This window comes from Entelurus aequoreus, linkage group LG09 (assembly GCF_033978785.1).
Source record: "Entelurus aequoreus isolate RoL-2023_Sb linkage group LG09, RoL_Eaeq_v1.1, whole genome shotgun sequence".
NCBI classification, from domain to species: domain Eukaryota; kingdom Metazoa; phylum Chordata; class Actinopteri; order Syngnathiformes; family Syngnathidae; genus Entelurus; species Entelurus aequoreus.
This window is the reverse complement of record NC_084739.1, coordinates 45165540-45191744: the sequence shown is the minus strand read 5'-3', so window position 1 is coordinate 45191744 and position 26205 is coordinate 45165540. Positions and strand designations below refer to the sequence as shown.

At 40.0% G+C, this 26205-nt stretch overlaps 1 protein-coding gene across 3 annotated transcripts in view; it reads right to left on the bottom strand.

The window, feature by feature from the left end:
- The window catches only part of sanbr (SANT and BTB domain regulator of CSR), a 36653-nt gene that overhangs the window by 3802 nt on the left and 6646 nt on the right, over positions 1–26205 (bottom strand). The window contains exons 6-19 of one of the 3 annotated variants that reach the window (XM_062058829.1): positions 25311–25471; positions 23668–23754; positions 22430–22540; positions 21887–22010; positions 21610–21762; positions 21374–21516; positions 21009–21099; positions 20894–20926; positions 13040–13139; positions 7820–7905; positions 7681–7709; positions 4948–5021; positions 4794–4882; positions 4528–4610 (exon numbers count right to left, since the gene is read on the bottom strand). In XM_062058829.1, coding sequence (XP_061914813.1) covers positions 4528–4610; positions 4794–4882; positions 4948–5021; positions 7681–7709; positions 7820–7905; positions 13040–13139; positions 20894–20926; positions 21009–21099; positions 21374–21516; positions 21610–21762; positions 21887–22010; positions 22430–22540; positions 23668–23754; positions 25311–25471 — 1364 coding nt within the window. The remainder of the gene's footprint in view (positions 1–4527; positions 4611–4793; positions 4883–4947; positions 5022–7680; positions 7710–7819; positions 7906–13039; positions 13140–20893; positions 20927–21008; positions 21100–21373; positions 21517–21609; positions 21763–21886; positions 22011–22429; positions 22541–23667; positions 23755–25310; positions 25472–26205) is intronic. The other 2 variants (XM_062058827.1, XM_062058826.1) reach the window with 2 other exon arrangements.

Genomic DNA, 26205 nt, shown 5'->3' with positions numbered 1-26205 from the left:
GCTCTGGTTTGTAGCACTTACACGAGCGATAACAATTGGGTTGCACACTTCTGAAAGTTTTCTGTTGGCTGTGGTAATGTACACTCTCTGGGCTTGTGGTGGCGGATCTCTGCTGTCACTCAAGCGGCGAATAGTTTCATTACGGTTCAAATTTGAATAGCAAATCAATGTTTGACGCAAGATATACATATCTGTCATTTTTAATATGTACTTCTACTTGCTAAACATAAAGTGCATGACAGATCATTTCGGCTCTGGCAAAAAAGGCGTGTATGTGTTGTATTGTGATGCGGAGTTACACCAAACTTACACACATGCCATATTTCAGTGATTCTCAAACTGTGGTATCGGTATGTGTCCCACTAGTCACAGTCGTGTACAAACCCCGTTTCCATATGAGTTGGGAAATTGTGTCAGATGTGAATATAAACGGAAAACAATGATTTGCAAATCATTTTCAACCCATATTCAGTTGAATATGCTACAAAGACAAGATATTTGATGTTCAAACTGATAAAAAAAAATTTTTTTTGCAAATAATCATTAACTTTAGAATTTGATGCCAGCAACACGTGACAAAGAAGTTGGGAAAGGTGGCAATAAATACTGATAAAGTTGAGGAATGCTCATCAAACACTTATTTGGAACATCCCACAAGTGAGAAGGCAAATTGGAACAGGTGGGTGCCATGATTGGGTATAAAAGTAGATTCCATGAAATGCTCAGTCATTCACAAACAAGGATGGGGTGATGGTCACCACTTTGTCAACAAATGCGTGAGCAAATTGTTGAACAGTTTAAAAAAAATCTTTCTCAACCAGCTATTGCAAGGAATTTAGGGATTTCACCATCTACGGTCCGTAATATCATCAAAGGGTTCAGAGAATCTGGAGAAATCACTGCACGTAAGCAGCTAAGCCCGTGACCTTCGATCCCTCAGGCTGTACTGCATCAACAAGCGACATCAGTGTGTAAAGGATATCACCACATGGGCTCAGGAACACTTCAGAAACCCACTGTCAGTAACTACAGTTGGTCGCTACATCTGTAAGTGCAAGTTAAAACTCTCCTATGCAAGGCAAAAACCGTTTATCAACAACACCCAGAAACGCCGTCGGCTTCGCTGGGCCTGAGCTCATCTAAGATGGACTGATACAAAGTGGAAAAGTGTTCTGTGGTCTGACGAGTCCACATTTCAAATTGTTTTTGGAAACTGTGGACGTCGTGTCCTCCGGACCAAAGAGGAAAAGAACCATCCGGATTGTTATAGGCGCAAAGTTGAAAAGCCAGCATATGTGATGGTATGGGGGTGTATTAGTGCCCAAGACATTGGTAGCTTACACATCTGTGAAGGCGCCATTAATGCTGAAAGGTACATACAGGTTTTGGAGCAACATATGTTGCCATCCAAGCAACGTTACCATGGACGCCCCTGCTTATTTCAGCAAGACAATGCCAAGCCACGTGTTACATCAACGTGGCTTCATAGTAAAAGAGTGCGGGTACTAGACTGGCCTGCCTGTAGTCTAGACATGTCTCCCATTGAAAATGTGTGGCGCATTATGAAGCCTAAAATACCACAACGGAGACCCCCGGACTATTGAACAACTTAAGCTGTACATCAAGCAAGAATGGGAAAGAATTCCACCTGAGAACCTTAAAAAATGTGTCTCCTCAGTTCCAAAATGTTTACTGAGTGTTGTTCAAAGGAAAGGCCATGTAACACAGTGGTGAACATGCCCTTTCCCAACTACTTTGGCACGTGTTGCAGTCATGAAATTCTAAGTTAATTATTATTTGCAAAAAAATAAATAAAGTTTATGAGTTTGAATATCAAATATCTTGTCTTTGTAGTGCATTCAATTGAATATGGGTTGAAAATGATTTGCAAATCATTGTATTATGTTTATATTTACATCTAACACAATTTCTCAACTCATATGGAAACAGGGTTTGTATAAAGAGAGTATGGTCAACTCACTTTCAGGCAATCTGCTCAATAATTGGTCAAAAGGCAGTCACGTGACAACAGGGCGCCATGACTGCTACTAACTTTGAGCTGATGTTATGTGTTTGAAGGTGATTCCTCGTTAGTTCATTGACGTGTGACAATATCCTGTTATGCAGCATGGGGCTGCTCCACCCGCGAGTATTGTGGAAAACTTTCAGATTGTTTTCCCCGCAACCCGGAAAAAAGATAAGTATGAGAAGTGAATGTTTGGTGTCAACACTGGAGAGCCACCGATTACAGCGCCTTGTGCCAGGTAAACACACGACACAACGTGTGCGTTTTTGTTCAGGAGAGAACACACAGAAGATAATACAAATAATAACAGAAGACATTAATACATTAAAAAGATGGATAGGCTCCAGCACCCCCCGCAACCCCGAAAGGGACAAGCGGTAGAAAATGGATGGATGGGTTCGACAAAAACAGACTATCTTTGAATCTCAGTAAAAATTAAATAATGCAATACTGTAGCAGCAGGAAGAGAAACTTAAACACAAATACAAATAGACGGACATTGAAAGAGTAAAAGAAACAAAATTTTGGGCGAATAATAGATGATAAAATGAACCGGAAATCTTATTAAAAAAATATACAATATAAAGTGGAAAGAAATAAGTCAATAATGAATAAAGTAAAATATGTTCTGGACCAAAAATCACTTCAAATTCTCTACTGCTCACCAGTGTTGAAATATCTGAGTTATTGTGTAGAAATATGGGAAAATAACTACAAAAGTGTACTTGTTCACTTAGCATGGTACAAAACTGAAAGATCAGAATATTACATAATGAGTGATACATACAGTGATTACAAATACATTAGAGGCAGACACCACAGGTTACATACTTCACAACAAAGTCACAATTTCTCCGTGATTGTTGGTCCTAGGCTAATTAAGATTTTGACAAAATGAGGGTAAAAAGTTATTTTTTTTGGTCGTTCTGTGTATTTTTTACATTTATTGCGCCGATGGGTGCGTGTGAGAGTGCCTGTTGGTAAAGAAACACTGCAGGAATGTAGCAGCATCGTGCTCACTGGATGTTGCAAAATTATACTTTCACAAAATAAAAGCATGTTTTGCTGTATGTTTATGAGCTGGAGTATGTTTAGAAATATATATAGATCAGTGATTCTTAACCTTGTTGGAGGTACTGAACTCCACCAGTTTCATATGCGATTTCACCGAACCCTTCTTTAGTGAAAAATAAAAAAATAAAAATTTCAAATTCAAGACAAAGTTATATGATGTATTACTGGTGCACAAAATGAACTGTGCATGAACATCACCTTGTTCAAAAAACAAAACCAACACAGTGCATAAGCTCACAACAAATTACACACCTGCAAATCAGTCTGACTTCTGCTGTTGCCGTGTCCGTAATACGCCGATAGGGAGAAGTTTTTATTTACACGATGAGTCGGGTGTGTCTTGACCTACGCCGAACCCCTGAGCCCGACTCACCGAACCCCTAGGGTTCGATCGAACCCAGGTTAAGAACCACTGATATAGATAAATTATTATGTTTCTTTTCGTCAGAAAAACTAAGGTCAAAATGACAGCAATTGCATGCATCAGGGCACAGCCGCACTCGTCCTTGGTAGCAGTCATGGCGCCTGTTGTTTAGTTGGCAATACTCTCTTTATACAAGACTCTGCCACGAGTGGTACGCAGGCTCCATCTGGTGGTACGCCAAAGAATCACTTAATTAAATATTCAAACATTGTTACTGTTCAAACTGTGTGTTGAAACACTAAATACACTTGTTAAATAACACCTCAGTAGCATACTTTAATGTTGGTCATCATGGTGGTACTTAGAGAGCCAAGTGTTTTCTGAGGTGGTACTTGGTAAAAGTTCAAGAACCGCTGCCATTTTTATTTGTTTATGAGTGAGGGCGAACCAAATCTGCATTTGTGACAGGCTTGCATGAATAAATTGTACAAATGAAAAGTATTTTTTAAGACAGTGCTCAATGCCGAGAAGTGACACTGCTCTACGAGGAGAAGTGTGTGCACAGTATTTGGTACTGACAATACTGAAAAAAAGCAGGTGTCTGGTGATACTTTTGACAACCCTTATAAGTACCACACAATGTACGTATAGTCGCTCTGTTAATCATTCAACATAGTTAATATCAAAATAATAACTTTTCGAAACTTCAATTTCGATGGCCAATAAAAAAAATACATCTGATAAATTCAATGTTGAGTTCAATACATATAAGTGCCAATGTAATTATTATGTTGTTTTTTTAACCAAGTAGCAGTTCTTGCTTCAATAGTGGGTGCAAATAAATATCCATCGGTTTTCTACCGCTTGTCCCTTTTGGGTGCATCTATTTTTTTCCTCCTCATCCTTGTGGAGAACGACCCATGTGGCTTATAGCTATAATACGGTTTTAATCAATATGGAACATGTCATACATGCTTCCTGCATGTCACTTCACTACAGGGTGTGTCACCGCCATAAGTAGAGAAGAAAATACTGTTTGTAGTTCATCCATCATTTGACCTACCTTGGTGTCTTGTCCAAACTTTGTCTGCTCTGAGAGGTGCTCTTGAACTGCACTTCCAGTCGGGAGTAGATTCCGCCTGCTGGCTGTAACCACACACACACACACACACACACACACACACACACACACACACACACACACACACACACACACACACACACACACACACACACACGCACACACACACACACACACACACACACACATTCAAGAGTCTCATAAAACAAAGTTCCTTCCTTCCTTGGTAAGAATAGTTTTTGCCAAACCTCTTTAGTGTCCTTGGCCTTGTTCAGCTCCTGGCCTCCAAAGCGCATGTTGGTGAGGTAGCTGACAATCTCGGCCATACGACGCTGGTCTGGTAAGGGAACAAATCTGAGGTTAAATGGAAATGCCTTGAAAGGGCTCGGCGTTTTTGTTTACCTTCCTCCCTCTGAGCATCCTGGTTGTACCGCAGGGAGCGAGAACTGTCCCACTTACTTTTCTGAACACTCACTCTGCAACAACAGATATGATGTTTCATACATTAAGGATGATAACAAAATCCACTGTAGGTCAATATGTAATACAATATTTGAACAAAACTTTAGTTTTGTGTTGTAGCTGACAACGCTTATTAGAGTACGGGTAATATCTAATATTTACAAATTCAGCATTCACGTCCCAGAAATACGCAGGTTTTTTTTAAAATCATTTATTTATTTTCTTACCCCCCCCCCCCCACACAAAAATAAAACATAGACTCGTACAAGGGGAGATGAAACGGCGCCACAACAAACGGAAATGTGGCTGTAGCGTTAGCTTGACGACCAGGCATCTGTCAGGATTGTTCATTATTGGTGAGTACAGTAAATACATTCCACATTGGATCCAAACTCAACAATGCATTGCTTATTCCAGTCTCATGTCCTTATAAGGGCATTGTTTACTTATGCTAATAAGGAGCATTCATTTTTGCTTGTTTCATTGCTTCTATTCTGCTGCTTCACTCTTATTTGGACTCGTTTTGATTATTTATTTTGTGCAATGTAGTGGTTGTTATGAATTACTTGCAAGAGGAGCAATTGCATGATTTAAAATCTACAAAAATAGTCACTGGTCGGTTTGACTTGTGGATTATTTTGAGCCTTTGTATTTAATTTCTTTTTTTCTATATTTTTTACTGAGCTTTGATTGAGTAATCATAGTATACACATAATGTAGATCAGTGATTGCCAAACTGTGTTAAACTAGTGGAACACAGGCTCTATTCAGGGGTACGCCAAAAAATCACTTAATTGGATTTTCAAACACAATGTTACTGTTCAAACTGTATGTAATGTTACACTGGCCAAACATATTAAATATACTTATTAAATAAAACCACTGCCTTATTTTGGATGAATATTCAAGCCTACGAAGCTGATGTATTTAATGTTGGTCATCATGGTGGTACTTGGGGGGCCAAGTGTTTTCTCAGGTGGTACTTGGTGAAAAAAGTTGGAGAACCACTGAGGTAGATGGTACATACATATATACTGTAAATAGAAGACATACTACAAAAACAATGCTCATGTGATGTTAGAACAATGTCAACTAAACTCACGGGCAGAGGGCCTCCCCCTCCATCCACAAACCAAAGTGGGCACCAAGCCAGAAAAATAAAGAAAATAAGTAGGCAAGTAAAAGGAAAAATAGTGATCATAAAGTATACAATAAATAACAGCTGTAGTCTTCATTGAATTAGATGGGTCAACATAATCCAATATTACTGAGTTCTTGGGAATATTAATTAGGCTTAGTTTTGAGTCCATTAAAGTAAGTTAGCAAAGGGTTCCAGATGAAAAATAATTTATCCCTAGACCCCCTTGAGAGATTCTTTTATATTTTCTAACTGGATAAAAAGCATTAAGTCACTTAATGACAATCTTGGTCGTGTCTTTGCTTTCCAATTGAGTAATATTCCAGTGTTTCAATTGATAGTATGTTTTTGTGATGTTATGAGGTGATTCCCATATGCATTGCCATATATGGTCAGTATTTAATTTCTATTATAAAATGTATACATTATATCATTACCAACTGACAAGGGGCGATCACATTGAAGTTGTGTGATTAGCCAAACATGACGGGCTTTAGCTAGTGAAACATTGGTGTGTGGTACCCAAGCACAGAACAACTGGCCTGGTGTGAGAACACCTCAAGAAAAATTACTTAAAGGGGACCTATAATTTTCTTTCTACATGTAAAACACTTCCTTGTGGTCTACATAACATGTAATGGTGGTTCTTTGTTGAAAATGTTGCATATATAATGTTTACAGACCATCTTAAGAGTCCTTTTCTGACTATCTCTTCAGTCCACTTCGACTGCGTCTCCACCCTGTCAGCCATGTTGCAGTTTTTAGCGTTTCTACAGCGAGAGTCTACTGACGGGTATAAGTTCGAACTTTACGCTACTTTGTATTAGAAATGACAACAGCGAAGGATGCATGTGCATGTACAAGACAGTCTGCCCCACAGCAAGAAGATGGAGAAAAAAAAAGAACTTATTGACTACAACATTGGACTACAATGGCAGACTTGCGCAAAGCTCTTCGGGTAAATCTTAACCATATATGGAGATATCTGCTGATGTCACACTTGGGAAAAACATCACAAATTGGGCAAATTCCAAACAGCTCGTTTGGAGGAAGTATGAAGGAAGACAAGATTGTTTTACAAATATCACATGGTTTGATTTAAAATTTTCGAGACTTATGCAGATCCCAAATACACAAAAACAGGTGCCAATAGGTGAGAACAGTTAATTTGCAACAATAGGTCCCCTTTATAAAATGGGAGTCATTACCTCCCTGCTTGGCACTCAGCATTAAAGGTTGGAATTGGGGGGTTAAATCACCAAAAATGATTCCCGGGCGCGGCCACCGCTGCTGCTCACTGCTCCCCTCACCTCCCAGGGGGTGAACAAGGGGATGGGTCAAATGCAGAGAATAATTTCGCCACACCTAGTGTGTGTGTGTGACAATCATTGGTACTTTAACTTTAACTTAACTTAACTTTAGGAATGTTGAGAATAAGGTTATGAACATTTCATGAATAAACTTTTTAAAGAAATGTTCGACACCGCTTACAGTAATGGTGGATGGATAATGGCAGCATAGTGAAAACAACTCACGTGAAAGGAGTGTTGTCCTTGCACAGCTGCTGGAAAAAGAATAATAAATGTATACAATGTGTCAAGTCAACTAGTGAACATGAGAAACTATGATGATTATATATTCATAGGTGTTGATGCACTGAGGAATGTGACTTACTTTGTCTGGTTTGACTTTTCTGTGGAGGTTAGGAGAGGATATTTGTTTTTTTAAAGCTCTGTTGTTCTTTTTGGCTTTCTTGGCAGCTGCACACACAAACAACATACCGTATGTTAGAAGGACTTCTGGCGCCATCTGCTGGTTATGAAACGAAATTCATTATTTTTCTACTCAACATTCATACTAGTATATCACTCATTAGGGTCAAGGGTAAATTAGAGCCTATCCCAGCTGACTTCATCCATTCATCAATTTTCTACCGCTTGTCCCTCTTGGGGTCGCGTGGGGTGCTGGAGCTTATCCCAGCTGCAATCGGGCGGAAGGCGGGGTACACCCTGGACAAGTTGCCACCTCATCGCAAGGCCAACACAGATAGACAGACATTATTCACACTCACATTCACACACTACGGCCAATTTAGTGTTGCCAATCAACCTATCCCCAGGTGCATGTCTTTGGAGGTGGGAAGAAGCCGTAGTACCAGTTAATTTTAAAGTTGTTACAACTTTGGATGAAGGACTACTGTGTTAACTATCGTTCTGCTTTTTATTTCCATTAATGTCAATATATTTCTACTTTTATTTTTGAAACAGGCATTAATGTCTGAGGGTGAAAGGGACCACCCTGAAAAGATGAAACAAACCAACATATATTTGAGTATGGAGTTACAATTTTGCAAGAAAAAAGTTGCATATTCACAAGAATAAAGTAGTTGGTTGTTATGAAATAACAAGTTGTTTGATTTGGTCTTTTCTGTGAATATTCTCATTTATCAGCTATTCTCTGGGCATTGAATCGATCAAATCTGCACTATTCAGATTGTTTTAGAGGGCAGCCAAAAAAGATCTGGGGCCGTACTTATCAAGCTTCTCAGAATTACTCCTAAGAAGTCTGCTAAGAGTTGACTTAAGAGCAGAGGTGGGACCAAGTCATTGCTTTGCAAGTCACAAGTAAGTCTCAAGTCTTTGCCCTCAAGTCTCGAGTCAAGTCCCGAGTCAAGACAGGCAAGTCCCGAGTCAAGTCCAAAGTCAAGACTGGAAAGTCTCAAGTCAAGTCCCAAGTCCTGCATTTTGAATTTCGAGTCCTTTCAAGTCCTTTTAACCACAGACTAATATATTTACACAGATTGTGTATGCTTTTAAAACGCTGTATTTATTTATTAAAACAAGTGCATTTGAAATTGCAGGAAAAAAAATAGTGCTGACATTGCACTTCATAATAGCACTATTATCCAGGCATTTTAAACATTTAACTCATTCCTTTACAGAATGAACACATTTGAAAAAACAAGTGCAACTGTACTTATTTGCACAAAAGTGTTAACAATGTATTTCCATGGCATATTGCATTGTAACTAGTTCCACAGCAGTTTCTATCCTGTTCTTACCCTATCTCATTGATCTCATCTCATACTGTATGTGTGTTGATGTGTGCGTACATATGAAAAACATAACAAAAACATGAACAAAACAATGAACAGAGTTGTACTTTTTAGATGTCAGGGCCCTATGCAATATGTTCACATATTCTTAATATAGTATACATTTTAACTGACCTTTATTTGACTATGTTTGTCTTTTTGTAGGTGGCTAAAATACGGGGTGCTGCTGACCGCCGTCTAACGTTACGTTACTGTGTGTGATACATTGAGTAACGTAACGTTATGTATAGGTACCTCATGCAACCCTGCTTAAAAATAATCACTTGACAAAAAGTATGAATAAGGTAGCGAACTGCAGTGGACGCAACAGATTGCCGTGTTTGCAATGACGTTATAACCATAGACATCTTATAAGTAGACGCAGCATTGGCTGCTGTAACACGAGCAATTTGGCCGCCATCTTGAAGTGGTGATGAGGAGCCGGCGAACAGCCTAAACTGACAGTTGACAGGTAGAAAACAAAGATGGTGTTCAGCGTTTTCCTACTCATATGAGCGGACTGTTGAAAATAGGAATCGGGTGATTATCACAAGTAAGATTTAACATTAATGTACTATTGGTTGTATTTTATGAAAATAATATTACCACAGAGTTGAGAAGGAGCAAAGATCTTTAATATTTGTATGTGAAAATCACAAAGAAATCTTCTGGGGGAGTATGACCCCCCTACAGGGGTTTGGTTTACAAACTTTCAGCCCCACCTAAAACAAAATTCACCAGCCGCCACTGATTATGATGCATTCTCATTTTAGGCAAAATATAAGACAATACTTTCTTAACAGTATAATTGTAACCAGGAATAAGTCTTCAAGTAACAATATTCAAATACTAACATTGTTGAGTAAGACAGAATTTGGTTTTATTCTGAATCCAGTGAAACAGATTGGTGGTTTTAACTGATATAATGACTTCCAGGTGTTTATATATGTTTATGTTGAAGTATTTGGCAGACGCTTGTATCCAAAGCGACATAAATAAAAAATACATATAAAACAATCAGTGTAAACATGATCATTTAAGGGAAGAATGTAATACAAAATATCAACACAAAGTGTCAGTCGATAAGATATATAGATATCTAATGTATTCATACATTGTTTATGTAGGATATACGCATGTATATATAACCTAATCATATTGTTTCTTCAATTTAAAAATAGCTGACCGTTTTTTTCCCCTTTCTCTGGGATTATATTCCCAGTTTTGATCTCGGACATCTGGTCACTTATAGCGTATAAGAATATTATATTACTGTTAAGCAAACTATGAATAATAAAACACTCCAAAACATGTGTCCTTTATCATAGCTACACATATAACAAAAAAGCGCGTGAAAATCAGTGGTATTCAGTGAGGTAAAATGAATTAAATGCGCTGACAGTTCATTGCTCCTGCCAAATGAATTGCACTAGTGGAGCGGATCACCACTCCAAGATGGCGGCTCCGCGTCTCGTCTGCGCCTGTAGGCAGTAGCGCGCGATGCTGCGTACCCTTATAAGATGTCTATGGTTATAACGTTAGCAGTGAGTATACAGCCTCACTGATTTAACTACACAGAAAATAAAAGTCACGTTACTTAGCCAATAAACGTTAGCTTACATTCAAAACTTACCCTTCTTTGTGCATCTTCAATGTCGAACGAAGTTGGAAGTTGTTACGTCTCCGTCTATAATATTCGAACTGCATGATTTGCATAGGGCAATTCGTTTTTTGTTGACCAAGTCGTAGTTTTAATACCCGAACGAAATTAACTTTGGCATAATTGTTTCTCACTGCCGCATTGTTCTACAATTCTTCTTCATTGGTTGTCCTGCTATTTGATTGGATGAGAGCTGTGTGATGAAAACAGCGTAGATCTAATTTGATTGGCTGTTGTACTGAGAGCATACCAGCTGACAGGAACAACACGCTGATAGACACAGACGAAGAAAATGAAAAATACGGAGCGGCGCGCTCCCAAATAACTTTTTAATCTTTGGGTTTTGGGGAAAGTAGCAAGTCATGTCAAGTCAAAAGGCTCAAGTCCAAGTGAAGTCACAAGTCATTGATGTTAAAGTCTAAGTCGAGTTGCAAGTCTCTTTACATTTTGTCAAGTCGAGTCCAAAGTCATCAAATTCATGACTCGAGTCTGACTCGAGTCCAAGTCATGTGACTCGAGTCCACACCTCTGCTTAAGAGTAAATAAATTATTCGCTGAAAGCTGCACTTAAAAGTTAGTTATCAAGCGTCTTACTCACACTTTCAGCGAAGTGTAGGACTGAATCTTAAGTGTCACGCTCAGAGCTGAATTACGACATTACTATGTGCCGTAAATGGAATTTTAGGTGACGTCATTTCTGTGTCCATAGAAATGACCAATCACGGAAGGGAATGCGTTGTCTAAGAATAAAGAAATATCTTGAAAATATTTAATTGGACAATGGGAGTGTATATTTTGACAATAAACTACAAAATAATACAAAACAAACTAGTCCCCGCCGGCACTCACGCTACCGCTCCCTCTCTTCTCTTCTCTCGCCCACACACTCACTGACGTCACTCACCTCACGGCCACACACATACGCTACTGTCATAACATTTTCTTTAAATTCATTAATTAGGCAACTAATTTGAAACTGGTGTGGGTGGCTCTATATATACTAGCCCACTGCAGCCACATGTAGAAATCAACATGGAATCGAAAAGTATTAAATCTGTGACAAAAATAATACCCGCTCTGTCTAAACGATACCGTTTGATCAGCTGCTCGTCATCAAACAAATCCAGAACATCGTTCCGCTCCCTGAATGTTCGCGCACGTCTCTCTCGCCTCAGTGCCATCCCCTGCTGGCAACTCCTAACCACTTAAGACACCTCTGAAGGTCTCTTAAATATCGTGGAGAGTAGGAGTGATTCTTAGACTTAAGAACGTTGATAAAAAGCTTTTATTCTTAAGTTTGAGAGTAGGACTAAATTTCGCAAATTCTCAGGACTTAAGTGTAAAATGGCACTCTAAGAAGCTTGATAAGTACGGCCCCTGGTTCTCAGCTGTGGTCCGTTAGGGCCGCAACGGTACTCAGTTCTAATGCACTTTTCCACCACTATTGGTAGTAAAGACAAACAGGAGTCTGGAACTCCAGTCATAGAGTAGTTTCTTAAGCGCAAAAAATATGACTAAAGTGGTGGAGCTGAATTTTTATTTGCACTTTAATTTTATTAAAAGTTTAATTAATAAATATATTCATTATTAATTTAGGTTATCTAATAAAGCACGACATAATTGTATTTATATTTATTTTCGTCAGTTATTTATAAGTCCCTTCTTAAGCAGTATATTGGATTAGTACTTAATTTTCTTATCAACTGATCTAAGCATAAGGTATTAGTCTTAAATAAATAATAATCTTTGTGATTAACACATGGTTTTATATCATTTGACAAGGTTGTAAACTGTAAATGGTAAGTAAACTGTAAGTACGGTAGACAAGAAAGGTTTCGTTCTATATAGTGCAAAACAACAGCTATTAAGATACCACAAAGTGAGACTTCTGCCAGCACAACAACAGAGGTTAATATTCCATTCAATTGTATCTATGATGAGAGGGCACCTGAAACCAAAAGTGCCAACATCCTGTTGGTATTTTGTACATTGTATGTGAGGGATAGGTAGTGTAGCAAACCCCCTCCTCTGGTTTTACAAATTTGACAGAGATGGCTTCTCTTACTCACTACCCTTTCAAAACAATCCAAACGTCTTTTACGACAATCTGCGACTGCGCGTATACAAACAGTTGTATCACCTTGTTTTTTGGACAACTCCTCTTCATCCCCCACCTCATCCTCAGTGACCTCTGACCCTGTAGTATACTCCTCGTCTTCTGACAGTTGAGACTGCTGCCTCTATAAAGAGAAGGTGGTATTTTGCTAAGTTTAGACAAAATGATGACACACATTAGCTCTCAACCACAAAAATAAACATATTGGACATATTGTGAAAAGAGTAGGAAATTATGTTTATGTCAAGGTTGCAATGACCTTAATGAGTGCCTGACTTACTTATATGGTTATGTCCATGTAAATTTTGCAGGCCTTACCCCTCCCCTGCTATGCTTCGGATGTTCTATCGTTATCGTTATGTTAGCATATTGAGAAATGCCGCCCCCAAGAAAATGTTTGTTCGGTTCTGAGGGAAAGGTAACTTTGTTTAGCTTTCCTAAAGGGGTAAAATGAGTAGTTGGGGCTCGGCAGCACTGGCCAGCCCTTCAAAAGTCCTTGGGAGTGTGACCAATGACAACTAAGTGGTTGTGGCGAAAGGCATACATATAGGAGGGCCGGAGGGAGGAGTTAATTACACAGAGCATGTTGGCGAAATGCAGAAAAAAATAAAAGGAAACGATTCAGACCTGCAAATATATACAAAGCTTTCACTGCGGGTAATCGTGTGCAGCTGCTCTTTAAGAGTCCAAAAATCAAAAACATAGAGCCCAAAATCGGTATAATTATGAAAAACAAAAGAAAAAGTCGAGTGGAGCTAATGCTGTGCTAACCAGTCAACAAGCTGACGCTGAAGTAAAATCAACTGTATGTTTGTGATGCTTATCACTGACATTTAATACCTCCACCAAAAAGTTATGCAATTGTTGGGGTTTGTTAGTTAGTTACAGTGGTACCTCAACTTGTAAGTACCCCAGCTTAAAAGTATTTTATTATGCTTTAGGTTGCAAGCATCATTTGAGTTAAGAGCCTACCCACCGCTAGCTGGTGTAGCAAATGCCACAGTGAAGCCTGTGAGCTCCATCCAAAAACATCTGGTCTTATTTGCCGGCAATTGCTTATAACTACAACCCGGAATAACTTTGTTTTCCACCAATGGACACCATTAGCAGCAGTCCACCTTCTTTAGTCTTCCTAAATTGTCAAAATTCTCTTTCTGTCGCTCACAACTGGCGGTGTCCACTCTTCTCCCCCACTACTCCGAGATAGCATAACTAGAAATATCCACTTTTTAAATGACAATACCCAAGAGCCAAAGGTATGGACATTGTTAATGCTCTTGTCTGTTGGAGCTAATGACCAATCAATATAAATATCTTTTATTTAACCAGGTAAAAGTCTTATTGAAATTAAAATCACTTTTCCAAGAGTGACCTGGGCAAGAGGACAGCAAAACAAACTTACAGAAATACATATAACAACTACAAAAACGGCAGTCAAACACCACAGTTAAAATATAAATGATAACATTAACCTAAAAACACACGATAAGTAAAAAAAAAAAAGAAATGTTCAGTAAAAACAGTTTAAAAACAAGAACAATGCCCAATAAAACTGTTTTCTCGACCCTCTAAAATGGAGGGTCAAGAAAGTGATCAGCTCAGGTAATCTCAGATCCTTTTGCAAGTCATTCCAAAACCAGGGAGCAGTATATCTGAAGGCTTTTTTTAACCAAGATTTGTGTTGGCTCTTGGTACCACCACGCCAAGGATGTCCTATGACCTGAAAGTACCAGTAGAGTGGAAAAATTAGCTGCCTCTATATTGAAGCTATTATCATGTGTGTCTTAATTATGACACCAAAAGACTTCCAAAGTTTGCAGAGATATGATCAAACTAGTATCAATCTCAAGGAGATTCCCGAACCATTTTGAGAGATAATGAGGAAGCCAGTCACGTGATCGCGTGACGTCCCTTTATGAACCAAAGACCCCTTCCCTATCAACAACAATGCTAATCAAGCAGACTTTGTGAGAGCCAACCACTATTACTTTTGGAAAAATTATGATCCAGGACCTTATATTTTTGAGCCTGAACACAAAGAGGATGAGCAATAAGTTTTAGAAACAGAGTGATGGATGGGACACTAGTATCCGCAGCATTGCTAGGTGCTGAACATACAAACTAACAAAAACAAATCAGAATAAAACAAACACTTGCTGTAATATTTCCACTCTCGCTAGGATGCCGACCAACTGGACGCTCACATAATTCCGTTTAGATAAAGATTAAATCGCAATCCTCACGAAGGGTTAAAAAAAGTTCCTGCAGGAAGCGTCTTATGGGGTCTATTTCACGATCTCGGGATGTCAAAGTCGACCAGAAAGTCAGACCATAGCCACATTTGTCTACTACCAGGTGAGAGCTGCATGAATTATAATCTAGAATTTACTTTTAGCAAGTTTAAGACGAAGCAGAAGCAGCCTTGTAATAGCAGCGTAAGCTAGCATTAGCTCACTGCTATCAATGCGCTGCTAAAATAGTTTGTCTGCATTGGCGCTTATAATAACAATATCACTCATATTTGGTTAATTCTCAGGTCACTACATGTAAATGGAATATTGTTGGCAGCTTCTGGATGTTTTTAAAGAGTATAATGAGCGCAACAGAGGACCCTCGATCTGTTGAATCAAGTGTTGTCTATTTATGATTTCGAATGCATAAAAAAAGCCAAGCATGTGTTCTTGTTTTACATGAGGATTGTGAATGATGAACACCACATCTCTTTCCAATATTTGCGTATTTCCAGTATGACTGATCTAATAACATTGTCAGAGTACAGAAGTGTTACTACTGTGATGTCAATCTCCGAAAATAGCCGAAGGTATTCAGAGCGCAATATTCAAAATGGCTGTCTGAATTTGCGGCATTTTGTGCTGTTTAAGCGGTGTTTTCACATACTTTGCGAATAGTAAATACAAATTACTGTATTTCAGTGTTTTCATTTACTGTGTTTCATGTTTAATGGATACAATGATACACAAATAAGCATATAAAGTCAACTTGTTTTTCCACTCTACTGGTACTTTAAGCTGTAGCGACTGGAATCTCTTGTCATGACTTGATTCTTGGGGTTTGCTTCTCCGGAAGGCAAAGGAAAATTGGCGTGAATTTAAATACATGATTTATTTTTTTTAACACTAATAAACTACAAAAAAAAGGAAGCAAAAAAAAGGAAGCAAACAAAAGGCGCGCACAAAGGCGGAAATACAAACTTGACTAAGAAACAAAAGACATGCACGTGGGCACAAAAACTATGAACAAAGAAACAAAAACACTAACTGTGGTCTTAATAAACAAAACTTACTTGGTATGAGCAAAAACATGAAAAAGAGCAGCATGGATCATCAGAGTGGCAGGAGTGTGAATGTGTGAGGACGCCAGGACGAACAACAGAAACAGACAGATTTAAATAGTGACGTGATCAGTGAAAACAGGTGCGTGACTCGAAACGTGAAACAGGTGCGTGACAAGACAGGTGAAAACTAATGGGTGACCATGGAAACCAAACCAAACAAGGAAGTGCAACCAGGAACTAAAAAGAGTCCAAAAAACAAACACATGGCCAAAACAAAAACATGAACAGACATGACGCATGACCAAAACAAAAACATGAACAGACATGACAGAACCCCCCCCTTACGGACAGATCCCAGATGTCCAAAAAACAGGATCAAGAGTCATGGGAGGGCGGGAGGGGGACATGGCGGTGGGTCGCCAGGCCAAGTGGCCCCGAATCCACCGAGGCATAGTCATGTGGCGGCGGCGAGTGGAACGCCGCCGCCACCGGCGAGGTGGGCGACCCGGGAAGGGCCACATGCGTGGCCGACGAAGAGGTGGGCGCACTTGGCGTGGCGGACGACCAGGTAGTGGCCACAACCGTGGCAGACGAGGAGGCAGGCGCGTCGTCGTCATTGCAGGCGTGGAAGCCGCAGATGACGCAGGTGCGGGTGCAGCAGACGAAGCAGGCGGCGAAGCTTGGCGTGGCACTTCGGGCGGTGAAGCTTGGTCTTGGCCGCTTGGAGGGTCTTGGCTGCTTGGAGGGTCTTGGTCTTGGCGAGGGTCTTGGCGAGGGTCTTGGTCCTGGTCTTGGCGAGGTTGGTCTTGGTCTTGGATTTGGTGTTGGCATGGTTGGTCTTGGTCTTGGACTTGGAGTTGGCATGGTTGGTCTTGGACTTGGTCTTGGCATGGTTGGTCTTGGCATGGGGGGTCTTGGACTTGGTCTTGGCATGGTGTTTCTTGGTCTTGGCGTGGCGCTGCGACTGGCGGCACTTGGCGTCGTGGAGCTGCGACTGGCGGCACTTGGCGTCGTGGAGCTGCGACTGGCGGCACTTGGCGTCGTGGAGCTGCGACTGGCGGCACTTGGCGTCGTGGAGCTGCGACTGGCGGCACTTGGCGTCGTGAAGCTGCGACTGGCGGCACTTGGCGTCGTGAAGCTGCGACTGGCGGCACTTGGCGTCGTGAAGCTGCGACTGGCGGCACTTGGCGTCGTGAAGCTGCGACTGGCGGCACTTGGCGTTGTGAAGCTGCGACTGGCGGCACTTGGCGTCGTGAAGCTGCGACTGGCGGCACTTGGCGTCGTGAAGCTGCGACTGGCGGCACTTGGCGTCGTGGAGCAGGTAGCGGAACTTGGCGTGGAGCTACCACGGGTGGCGCTTGGCGTGGAGCTGCGACTGGTGGCGCTTGGCGTGGAGCTGCGACTAGTGGCACTTGGCGTGGAGCTGCGACTAGTGGCGCTTGGCGTGGAGCTTGTCGTGGTGGAGCTTGGTGTGGTGCAGGTGGAGGTGGCCTAGCTGGAGGCTGTGGCTTGGCCGGTCGAAAGACTGGTGGTGGCGGCCGTGGCTTGACGTGATGAAATTCAGGTGGTGGTGGCCGAGCTGGAGGCTGTGGCTTGGCAGACCGAAGAACGACCCCACCTGAACAGTCCCCAGCCCTAGCCCCCCCCTCAAGGAGCGGATCCCAGACGCGCTCCCTGCGGTCTGGAACCGTCTTTTGGGGTGGGGGGAGGGAGGTCAGGAGGGGGGCAGAATCTTCCCCTCCAAACTGTCCAAAAAGTCTTTCCTTCCCCCCCACCTGGGCTTTTGTGGGTGAAAAAAGAGAATTGTTTCTTGACTTGGGCGTGACTTGAGTCCTGGGGGGCGGGGCATGAAAACTGGGTGACTGTGACTGATATGCTCTAATTTGTAAAAACATGTCCTGATAATGCTCTATCTTGGACTTAGAGTCTTTTGCTGGGGGCGGGTGATCAAAAGAAAAAGATTTCAGAAAAAAAAAATCCTGGTCTGTGATGTCATTTTGGAGCTGCGGAGCTGGCAGCAACCTGCTTCCGCCCGGAGTGGGAGGAGCCTGCGGCAGTGCCGCATGCTGTCCGCTCGCCTTCCCTGATGTCCTTGGTCTGGAGCGGCGCTTCCGGGACTGCGGTGACGCAGTGCCGTCCTCGGACCAACTGGAGCTCAATGGCACCAGATTTCCATCTTGCCCCCACATCAGGTCTCTGCGCTTCCCGAAGGAATAACGCAGCGTCTCTTCCTCCATCGCGCGGAGGACCTCCCACGCTGCCTCGTCAAAATTGTCCAATTTTCTTGCAGAGAAACTCTTCTGCTGGCGTCCTACTGTCATGACTAGGTTCTCGGGTTGTGTTTCTCCAGAAGGCAATGGAAAATTGGCGCGAGCCAGACGTGAGTTTGAATACATGATTTTTTTTTTTTTAACACTAATAAACTATAAAAAAAAGGAAGCAAACAAAAGGCGCGCACAAAGGCGGAAATACAAACTTGACTAAGAAACAAAAGACATGCACGTGGGCACAAAAACTATGAACAAAGAAACAAAAACACTAACTGTGGTCTTAATAAACAAAACTTACTTGGTATGAGCAAAAACATGAAAAAGAGCAGCATGGATCATCAGAGTGGCAGGAGTGTGAATGTGTGAGGACGCCAGGACGAACAACAGAAACAGACAGATTTAAATAGTGACGTGATCAGTGAAAACAGGTGCGTGACTTGAAACGTGAAACAGGTGCGTGACAAGACAGGTGAAAACTAATGGGTGACCATGGAAACCAAACCAAACAAGGAAGTGCAACCAGGAAATAAAAAGAGTCCAAAAAACAAACACATGGCCAAAACAAAAACATGAACAGACATGACGCATGACCAAAACAAAAACATGAACAGACATGACATCTCTACACATATAGAAACACAAATAATTGGGAACCAGACCAAGAAGTGATTTATATATAAAAACCATCCATCAAGAAAATCTGCGAACACACAAAGACGAACAGTTTGTTTTGATTGATTGATTGATTGAAACTTTTATTAGTAGGTTGCACAGTGAAGTACATATTCCGTACAATTGACCACTAAATGGTAACACCCGAATAAGTTTTTCAACTTGTTTAAGTCGGGGTCCACTTAAAATATATTTTGTATGCTGTAGCATACAAAGTGCAATGGTGGACAAGGTTGCCACAACCAGTAAAAGAAGGTAAGGCACAGTGACATACAGTATCCATTTTTTTCAAATACAGTAAGTGTTGGGTGCATTCATAAAGAGCAAGTCTCCATAATCTAGCAAAGGCATGAAAGTGGAGTGGATCAAGCGTTTCCTAACTTGCAGGAAAAAACAGGACTTGTTTCGAAAGAAAAATCCCATTTTAGTTTTAAGTTTTGACATAAGTTTTTTAATGAGGGCTCTAAAAGACAATGAGAACCATGATGCCAACCAGAACAAACCAAAATGTTTGAAGTCCTCTTCAGTCTGCTGGAAGTAGTAAATGCTTTAGATTGTTATTACATTACTTAAAAAAAACTACTGTAGTTGTTTGTTGTATATTTTGTTCTGTTTCTTTTTAAAAGGTATATTACGTGTTAAAATTGTGCTGTTTTTGGGGACCAAGCGCGATTAAATTGATACCAATTAATTTCAATGATTTGAGATACGAGTGTTTTAAGTTACAAGCTTGTAAGTTGAGGTACCACTGTAGTTATTTAGCAACATAACTCAAAATGTTATGCACTGATTTTCATGAAACTTTAAGGAAATTTCCAAAATAGAACAACTGATTAGATTTTGGGCCTGATCGGGATGATTTCTACTACGTTAGAAGCCTCAACTTGTGGGTGTGTGTGTGTGTGTGCCAGTGGCCCGGACTCCACCCACAATGACAAAGATTGTGGATGACTGACAAGAGGGTGAACTGTGTTTCTTTCATTTCGCGAACCAGTCTGGATTCGGGAATGTTTTACTATTTAAAGATAGCGGGTGGAGGTCTGCGCTCTCTAAGTACTTTTTGAAATTGTAATGTGTTATTCCAGTGGAAGTGGACCAGAAGGACTCGCCTCGCCCTCATTATTCTCCAAGGAGACACTGAACAGTTTAAATTTTTTTTTTGGTAAATCTCATTTCACTTTGCTTTTGAATCCTCTTGTTTTGTATCTTACTAACTTTGTAGTTTTGTTAGAAAACAGACCTATTAGCTGATTTCCATAACATCGATGTTAAAATGTGCCACACACTCATTCATCATCAGCCTGGTTTGTATAGACATACCTGTTCAAGTGCAGTGGAAACTCTGGTAGAAAATGTTCCTTGAATTTTGGTGGAAAAGGTGCTTTTGTTTTAAGGATTTATTTTTTAAGCATGATAGTTCAAATAAAAGAAATAAACAAATGTTTAGAACTATTAGGATAGGATGGGAAAGCTTAGTATGTTGGTGTGTTTGTCGGTGATATTAATTTTACTGTATGACAGTGTTGACTCAAAGGAGATTTCCATGGTACCTGTTTGATACAGAGCCACCCTAAAATAATCAACTGCATTTATTCCATCAGTTATTTGGACAGACACAATCAATAAAGAGAGCAGTCCTACCAGTTGAAGACTCCAGTTTTTCAAAAGAGAAAACTTTGAAAAAAAAGAGAGTTGGAAAATGTCAGAAATTGAAGGGAAAAAGGAGAGAGAAAAAAAGAATGTGAGAAATACTTACAGTGTTGCCTTCTGCTCTCTGGGGTCCGAGGAGTGTTGGCTCCAAGAAGACATCACAGTCCTTCTCTGCACTGCTTGGGCACTCTTCAGATCTGATAGACACACAAAATGTTAGTTAGAAAAATATGCCAAGCGGAGTAAGAATGAAATAAATGTCTGTGAGTTGCTGGGGTTTTTTTCAAAAGAGGAGAGAGAGAGTTATGAGGAAAAAAAACAATAACATACAGTAGAAATTACAGTATGTGAAGTAGATACAGTAGTGTTTTATTGTTTTTTAAGTTTTAAAGTGACTAACTTTGTTATACACTTGAACATTTAAAAAACAAAAAAACAAATTGGAGGTTGAGATTTGAGTGCTCCACTGACCCATCAGCAGGCAGTGAGTTAGGCGCACATACTGCGTCGCGGTGCAGCAGCAGATCATTGAGGACTCGGGTGTGGGCGGAGGTGACCTCGTCGCAGTTCTCTTCATTTGGTACGTTCACGATGTGATCTCGCATCTTACAACCCTGAATGTATGAACACACATACGTCTTCATTCTGTAACTCAACTCACAGTGCCCACATGGACATGATCAAATATAATTTGCTATTTTCCATACCTTTACCATACCAGTGGGGTCAAAACGAAGTACCGTCTGGTTGCAACACGGATAGATTCCTGCTCCATTCCAGCTTTTGTCAGAACCCGTGCTGGGGTACATCACACTTTCTGGGTGGTACTGGCAGTGGGTCAGCTCTGCACACACAAACTCCTACAACAATACACAAAAACATATTTTTTTACCTTTATAGCCCTTCCTAGTCTCTCTTACACACAGACACACACAGACACGCACACGCACACACACACACACACGCGCGCACGTGCAAAAAAACCTGTTGGCAACGGGAGCAAGTAAGACAGTTGATGGTTCCCCAGATTCTCCAGTAGACCAGGACCCAGGATTTGAGCTCCTCATAGAGACTGCTGATGTATTCATTGGCATCCCAGTTCTTCTGCCTTCACACACACACACACACACACACACACACACACACACACACACACACACACACACACACACACACACACACACACACACACACGCACACACACACACAACACACACACATACAGGTAAATCACATGTAGTGCAGTTCATCCATCCATTTTCTACTGCTTGTCCCTCTCTGGGTCGCGATGGGTGCTGGAGCCTATCCCAGCTGCACTCGGGCGGAAGGGTACACCCTGGACAAGTCTTTGGAGGTGGGAGGAAGCCGGAGTACCCGGAGGGAAGTCACGCAGTCACGGGGAGAACATGCAAACTCCACACAGAAAGACTCCAGGACCTTCATATTGTGAGGCACACGCACTAACCCCTGTACCACCTTGCTGCCCTAGTGCAGTACAGTACAGTATAAACTACTTTACTGCCATACCTTGAGTGGGTGTAGACAATCTCTCCGTGATAGTCAATGTTGATTTTTCCTGACAAACAAGAAATCTTCCTCTGCGTGTCTTCAGTCAGCATTTTCAAACACAGACCACACCTAACGCCAAACAGGGAATGTTAATGACATCATTTCGGGGAAGTTAAATACTTTGAGACCAGCTGAATATAATACAACGAGAAAAACAATTTATCGAATGCTGAATGTTTTGACAGTGGTAATTTTGAAGTAATGTATCAGTAAGTAGTGCTGGACTGTCAGGGTTAGCAAGACCTTCTCTGCTGCCATAAACAATTTGAGGCATTGACCTACATACTGACTTAAATTCTAGTATTTTTTCCATGAAATGATATACATTTTTTTTTACAAACAGTCCATCATCTTCTTTTAGTAGCATGTCATGCTGCTTCTCGTACATGTTTGATTGTTTTTTCCAATACGATTTCAGCTTCTGTGTGTTGCCATGTCAATGTAATCTGCCCAGGGCATTCAGAATCAAGAGTGCTGGCCAACTGCCACTTAAACTGTATTAGCAATGGAGGTGTTTTTTTTAACCAATCAGATTTCAGATTTGCCTCACATCCCACTATCACGTCAGCATTTTTCCAGCCACTGATTGGTTGATAAAATCAAAACAGTTTGACAAAAGTATGTAGCAATCTGGAAAGTAGGATGGATTTTGTGTATACCTAGTTACATATCTGGTGAGTATCCATCCATCAATTTTCTAATTTTGTCCCTTACGGGGTCACGGGGGGTGCTGGAGCCTATCCCAGCTGCACATGGACGGAAGGTGGGGTACACCCTGGACAAGTCGCCACCTCATCGCAGGAACAACACAAATAGACAGACAACATTCACACTCACATTCACACACGAGGGCCAATTTAGTGTTGCCAATCAGCCTATCCCCAGGTGCACGTCTTTGGAGGTGGGAGGAAGACGGATTATCCGGAGGGAACACACGCAGCATGATTACTTCTATTTAACTTTATTTTGCATTTATAACTGCTGACCAATAGGGGGCAGTGTATGGCAAGCCCTAACAGCGTCCACTGTAACAACTGATGCGCAACTTTGACATTAAGACTCATGCTCATCAGAGAAAAGAGCCTTTAAATATCTGTCCACAATGAATCACAGGGTTAATAGCAATGAATCCAAATTAATCCAAAGTGAGTGTGCAAAAACAACATCTAAGATAGATAAAGTGTTTATTTCTTCACCTGTAAAGAGTTGAGGCGTTTCCTGGTGAATCTCGGTTCTGGTAATTCGGGTCAAAGAGACTTTCAATCTTCTTCTGAAACAGTTTGCTTGAGGAAATAAAATAGGCATTTTACTTTAGTCAATTGTCTCTTTTTTAAAATGTTTATTTATTCATTTGGGGGGGATTTTTTTTTACAGATAATGAGAAACAGGCACTTTAACTAGGGCTGTCAAAAATAACAGGTTAAATATTGCAATTAATCACAACATATTGCATGAATCATGTACATACCCAGGTTAATCACACAATTTATTTTGACCTTACATGCTCCTTTACCTTAACCGCAGATGGTTACCTGACATTTGGCACGGGTTTGAATAAGATCAGTGATCAGATCAATGCACACATCAGTGCAAAGATGAGTAAGGAGACTCTGACTGATGTGCTCGCTGGTAAATTTCACTTTAAAATACAACCCGATGGAACTTTACATAAAACTGTTCGTACGTTTTGAACAAATAAATGACATGCATTCAAAAAAAATTCCTGTATGACTTTCTGAGAGTAAAACTGTATTTGTGTCCAAATTTTGGGGTCTTTTTAAAGTTAATTTAAACCATGCAAGCAAGTAATAACCCGTGATTAATCATGTTTGATCCAAACTGAAAAGTGTGAATAATCTGATTTAAAAAGGTATCAGTGGAGGAGTTCAAGTACCTAGGAGTCTTGCTCACGAGTGGGGGAAGAGTGGATCGTGAGATCGACAGGCAGATCGGTGCGGCGTCTTCAGTAATGCGGACGCTGTATCGATCCGTTGTGGTGAAGAAGGAGCTGAGCCGGAAGGCAAAGCTCTCAATTTAACGGTCGATCTACGTTCCCATCCTCATACTGTATATAGTTAAATACTTAAAAACTTTGTGTCAGGTTTGTGTTGTAGGTTACAAACCCTATTATTATTATTATTGGTAGTAGTAGTAGTATCATATATATTTTTACTGTTTTTTGGTTTAATTTCTTTTGACAATATGCTGTGGGCCTACAACACTCAAGCTATGGGCCACAAATGGCCACCGGGCTACACTTTGGACACCCCTGCTGTTGAATAGCTTTTTTGTAGTAGGTTCTTCAAAACCGCAACGCGCTCCTGTTGAATAGACAGGGATATTTTCTTTCAGAATTTAGAAACGCTGACAAAATAAACGGAGACAAATTAAATGTCCACTGCAGAGGATGCTGGTTCTCTGAAATATACAAAATATCAATAATAGTGAGGGGAAGGTCCTTAGCAATCGAGAACTGTGGCCCCTAGAACAATTTAGTTGAGTAGCCCTGCTATACTGTATACCTGTAATTGTTTCTTCATGTCTCAAACTGAATTTAAGATGCATTTATAACTGTGAAAGCATATTATAACATTTTAAGTATAGAAGATCTGCATTTTAATTGTGCAGAAAACAGTCATTGAGTCATTGTCATTTCAGACAAAAGCACATAAAAATACACATGCCTTGCTGTGTTTTTGGTCTAGCAGTTGCATGAAATACCGTACAAATGTACGTCTGAACCTAACCTGTGATATTATGAACGAATAAACTAAAGATGACATCACAGGTGGTAATATTTGAAACAACAATGTCGACGTGAAGAACCAACACAACTGACCTCTTGAACTTGTCTTTTTTGTCCCTGATGTCGTCTGCCTCATTGTGGTTGAAGAGCTTGGCAATCCGTGAGGCCAGGTTACTGTTGATGCAGTTCATGTTGCAGGGTGTGGCCACGATGGCACTCATGTGTTTGTGACAGTACTGGATACACTCCTCCACCTGTGCATAAACAGATGCATAATAGATCTTAGCAGAATGTTCTTTACATATATAGTACTGTACAACATATATATATATATATATATATATATATATATATATATATATATATATATATATATATATATATATATATATATATATATATATATATATACATACATATATATATATACATGTATATGAATATATATATATATGTCTATCTATATATATGTATATATACAGTATATAGATACACATATATATATATATATATATATATATATATATATATATATATATATATATATGTCTATCTATATATATATATATACAGTATATACATATATATATATATATATATATATACATATATATATATATATATACATATATATATATATATACATATATATATATATATACATATATATATATATACATATATATATATATATATATATATATATATATATATATATATATATATATATATATATATATATATATATATATATATATATATATATATATATATATATATATATATATATATATATATATATATATATATATATATATATATACAAGGGCTGTGAATCTTTGGGTGTCCCACGATTCGATTCAATATCGATTCTTGGGGTCACGATTCGATTCAAAATCGATTTTTTTTTTTCAATTCAATAACGATTTTTTCCCAATTCAAAACGATTCTCTATTCATTCAATACATAGGATTTTAGCAGGATCTAC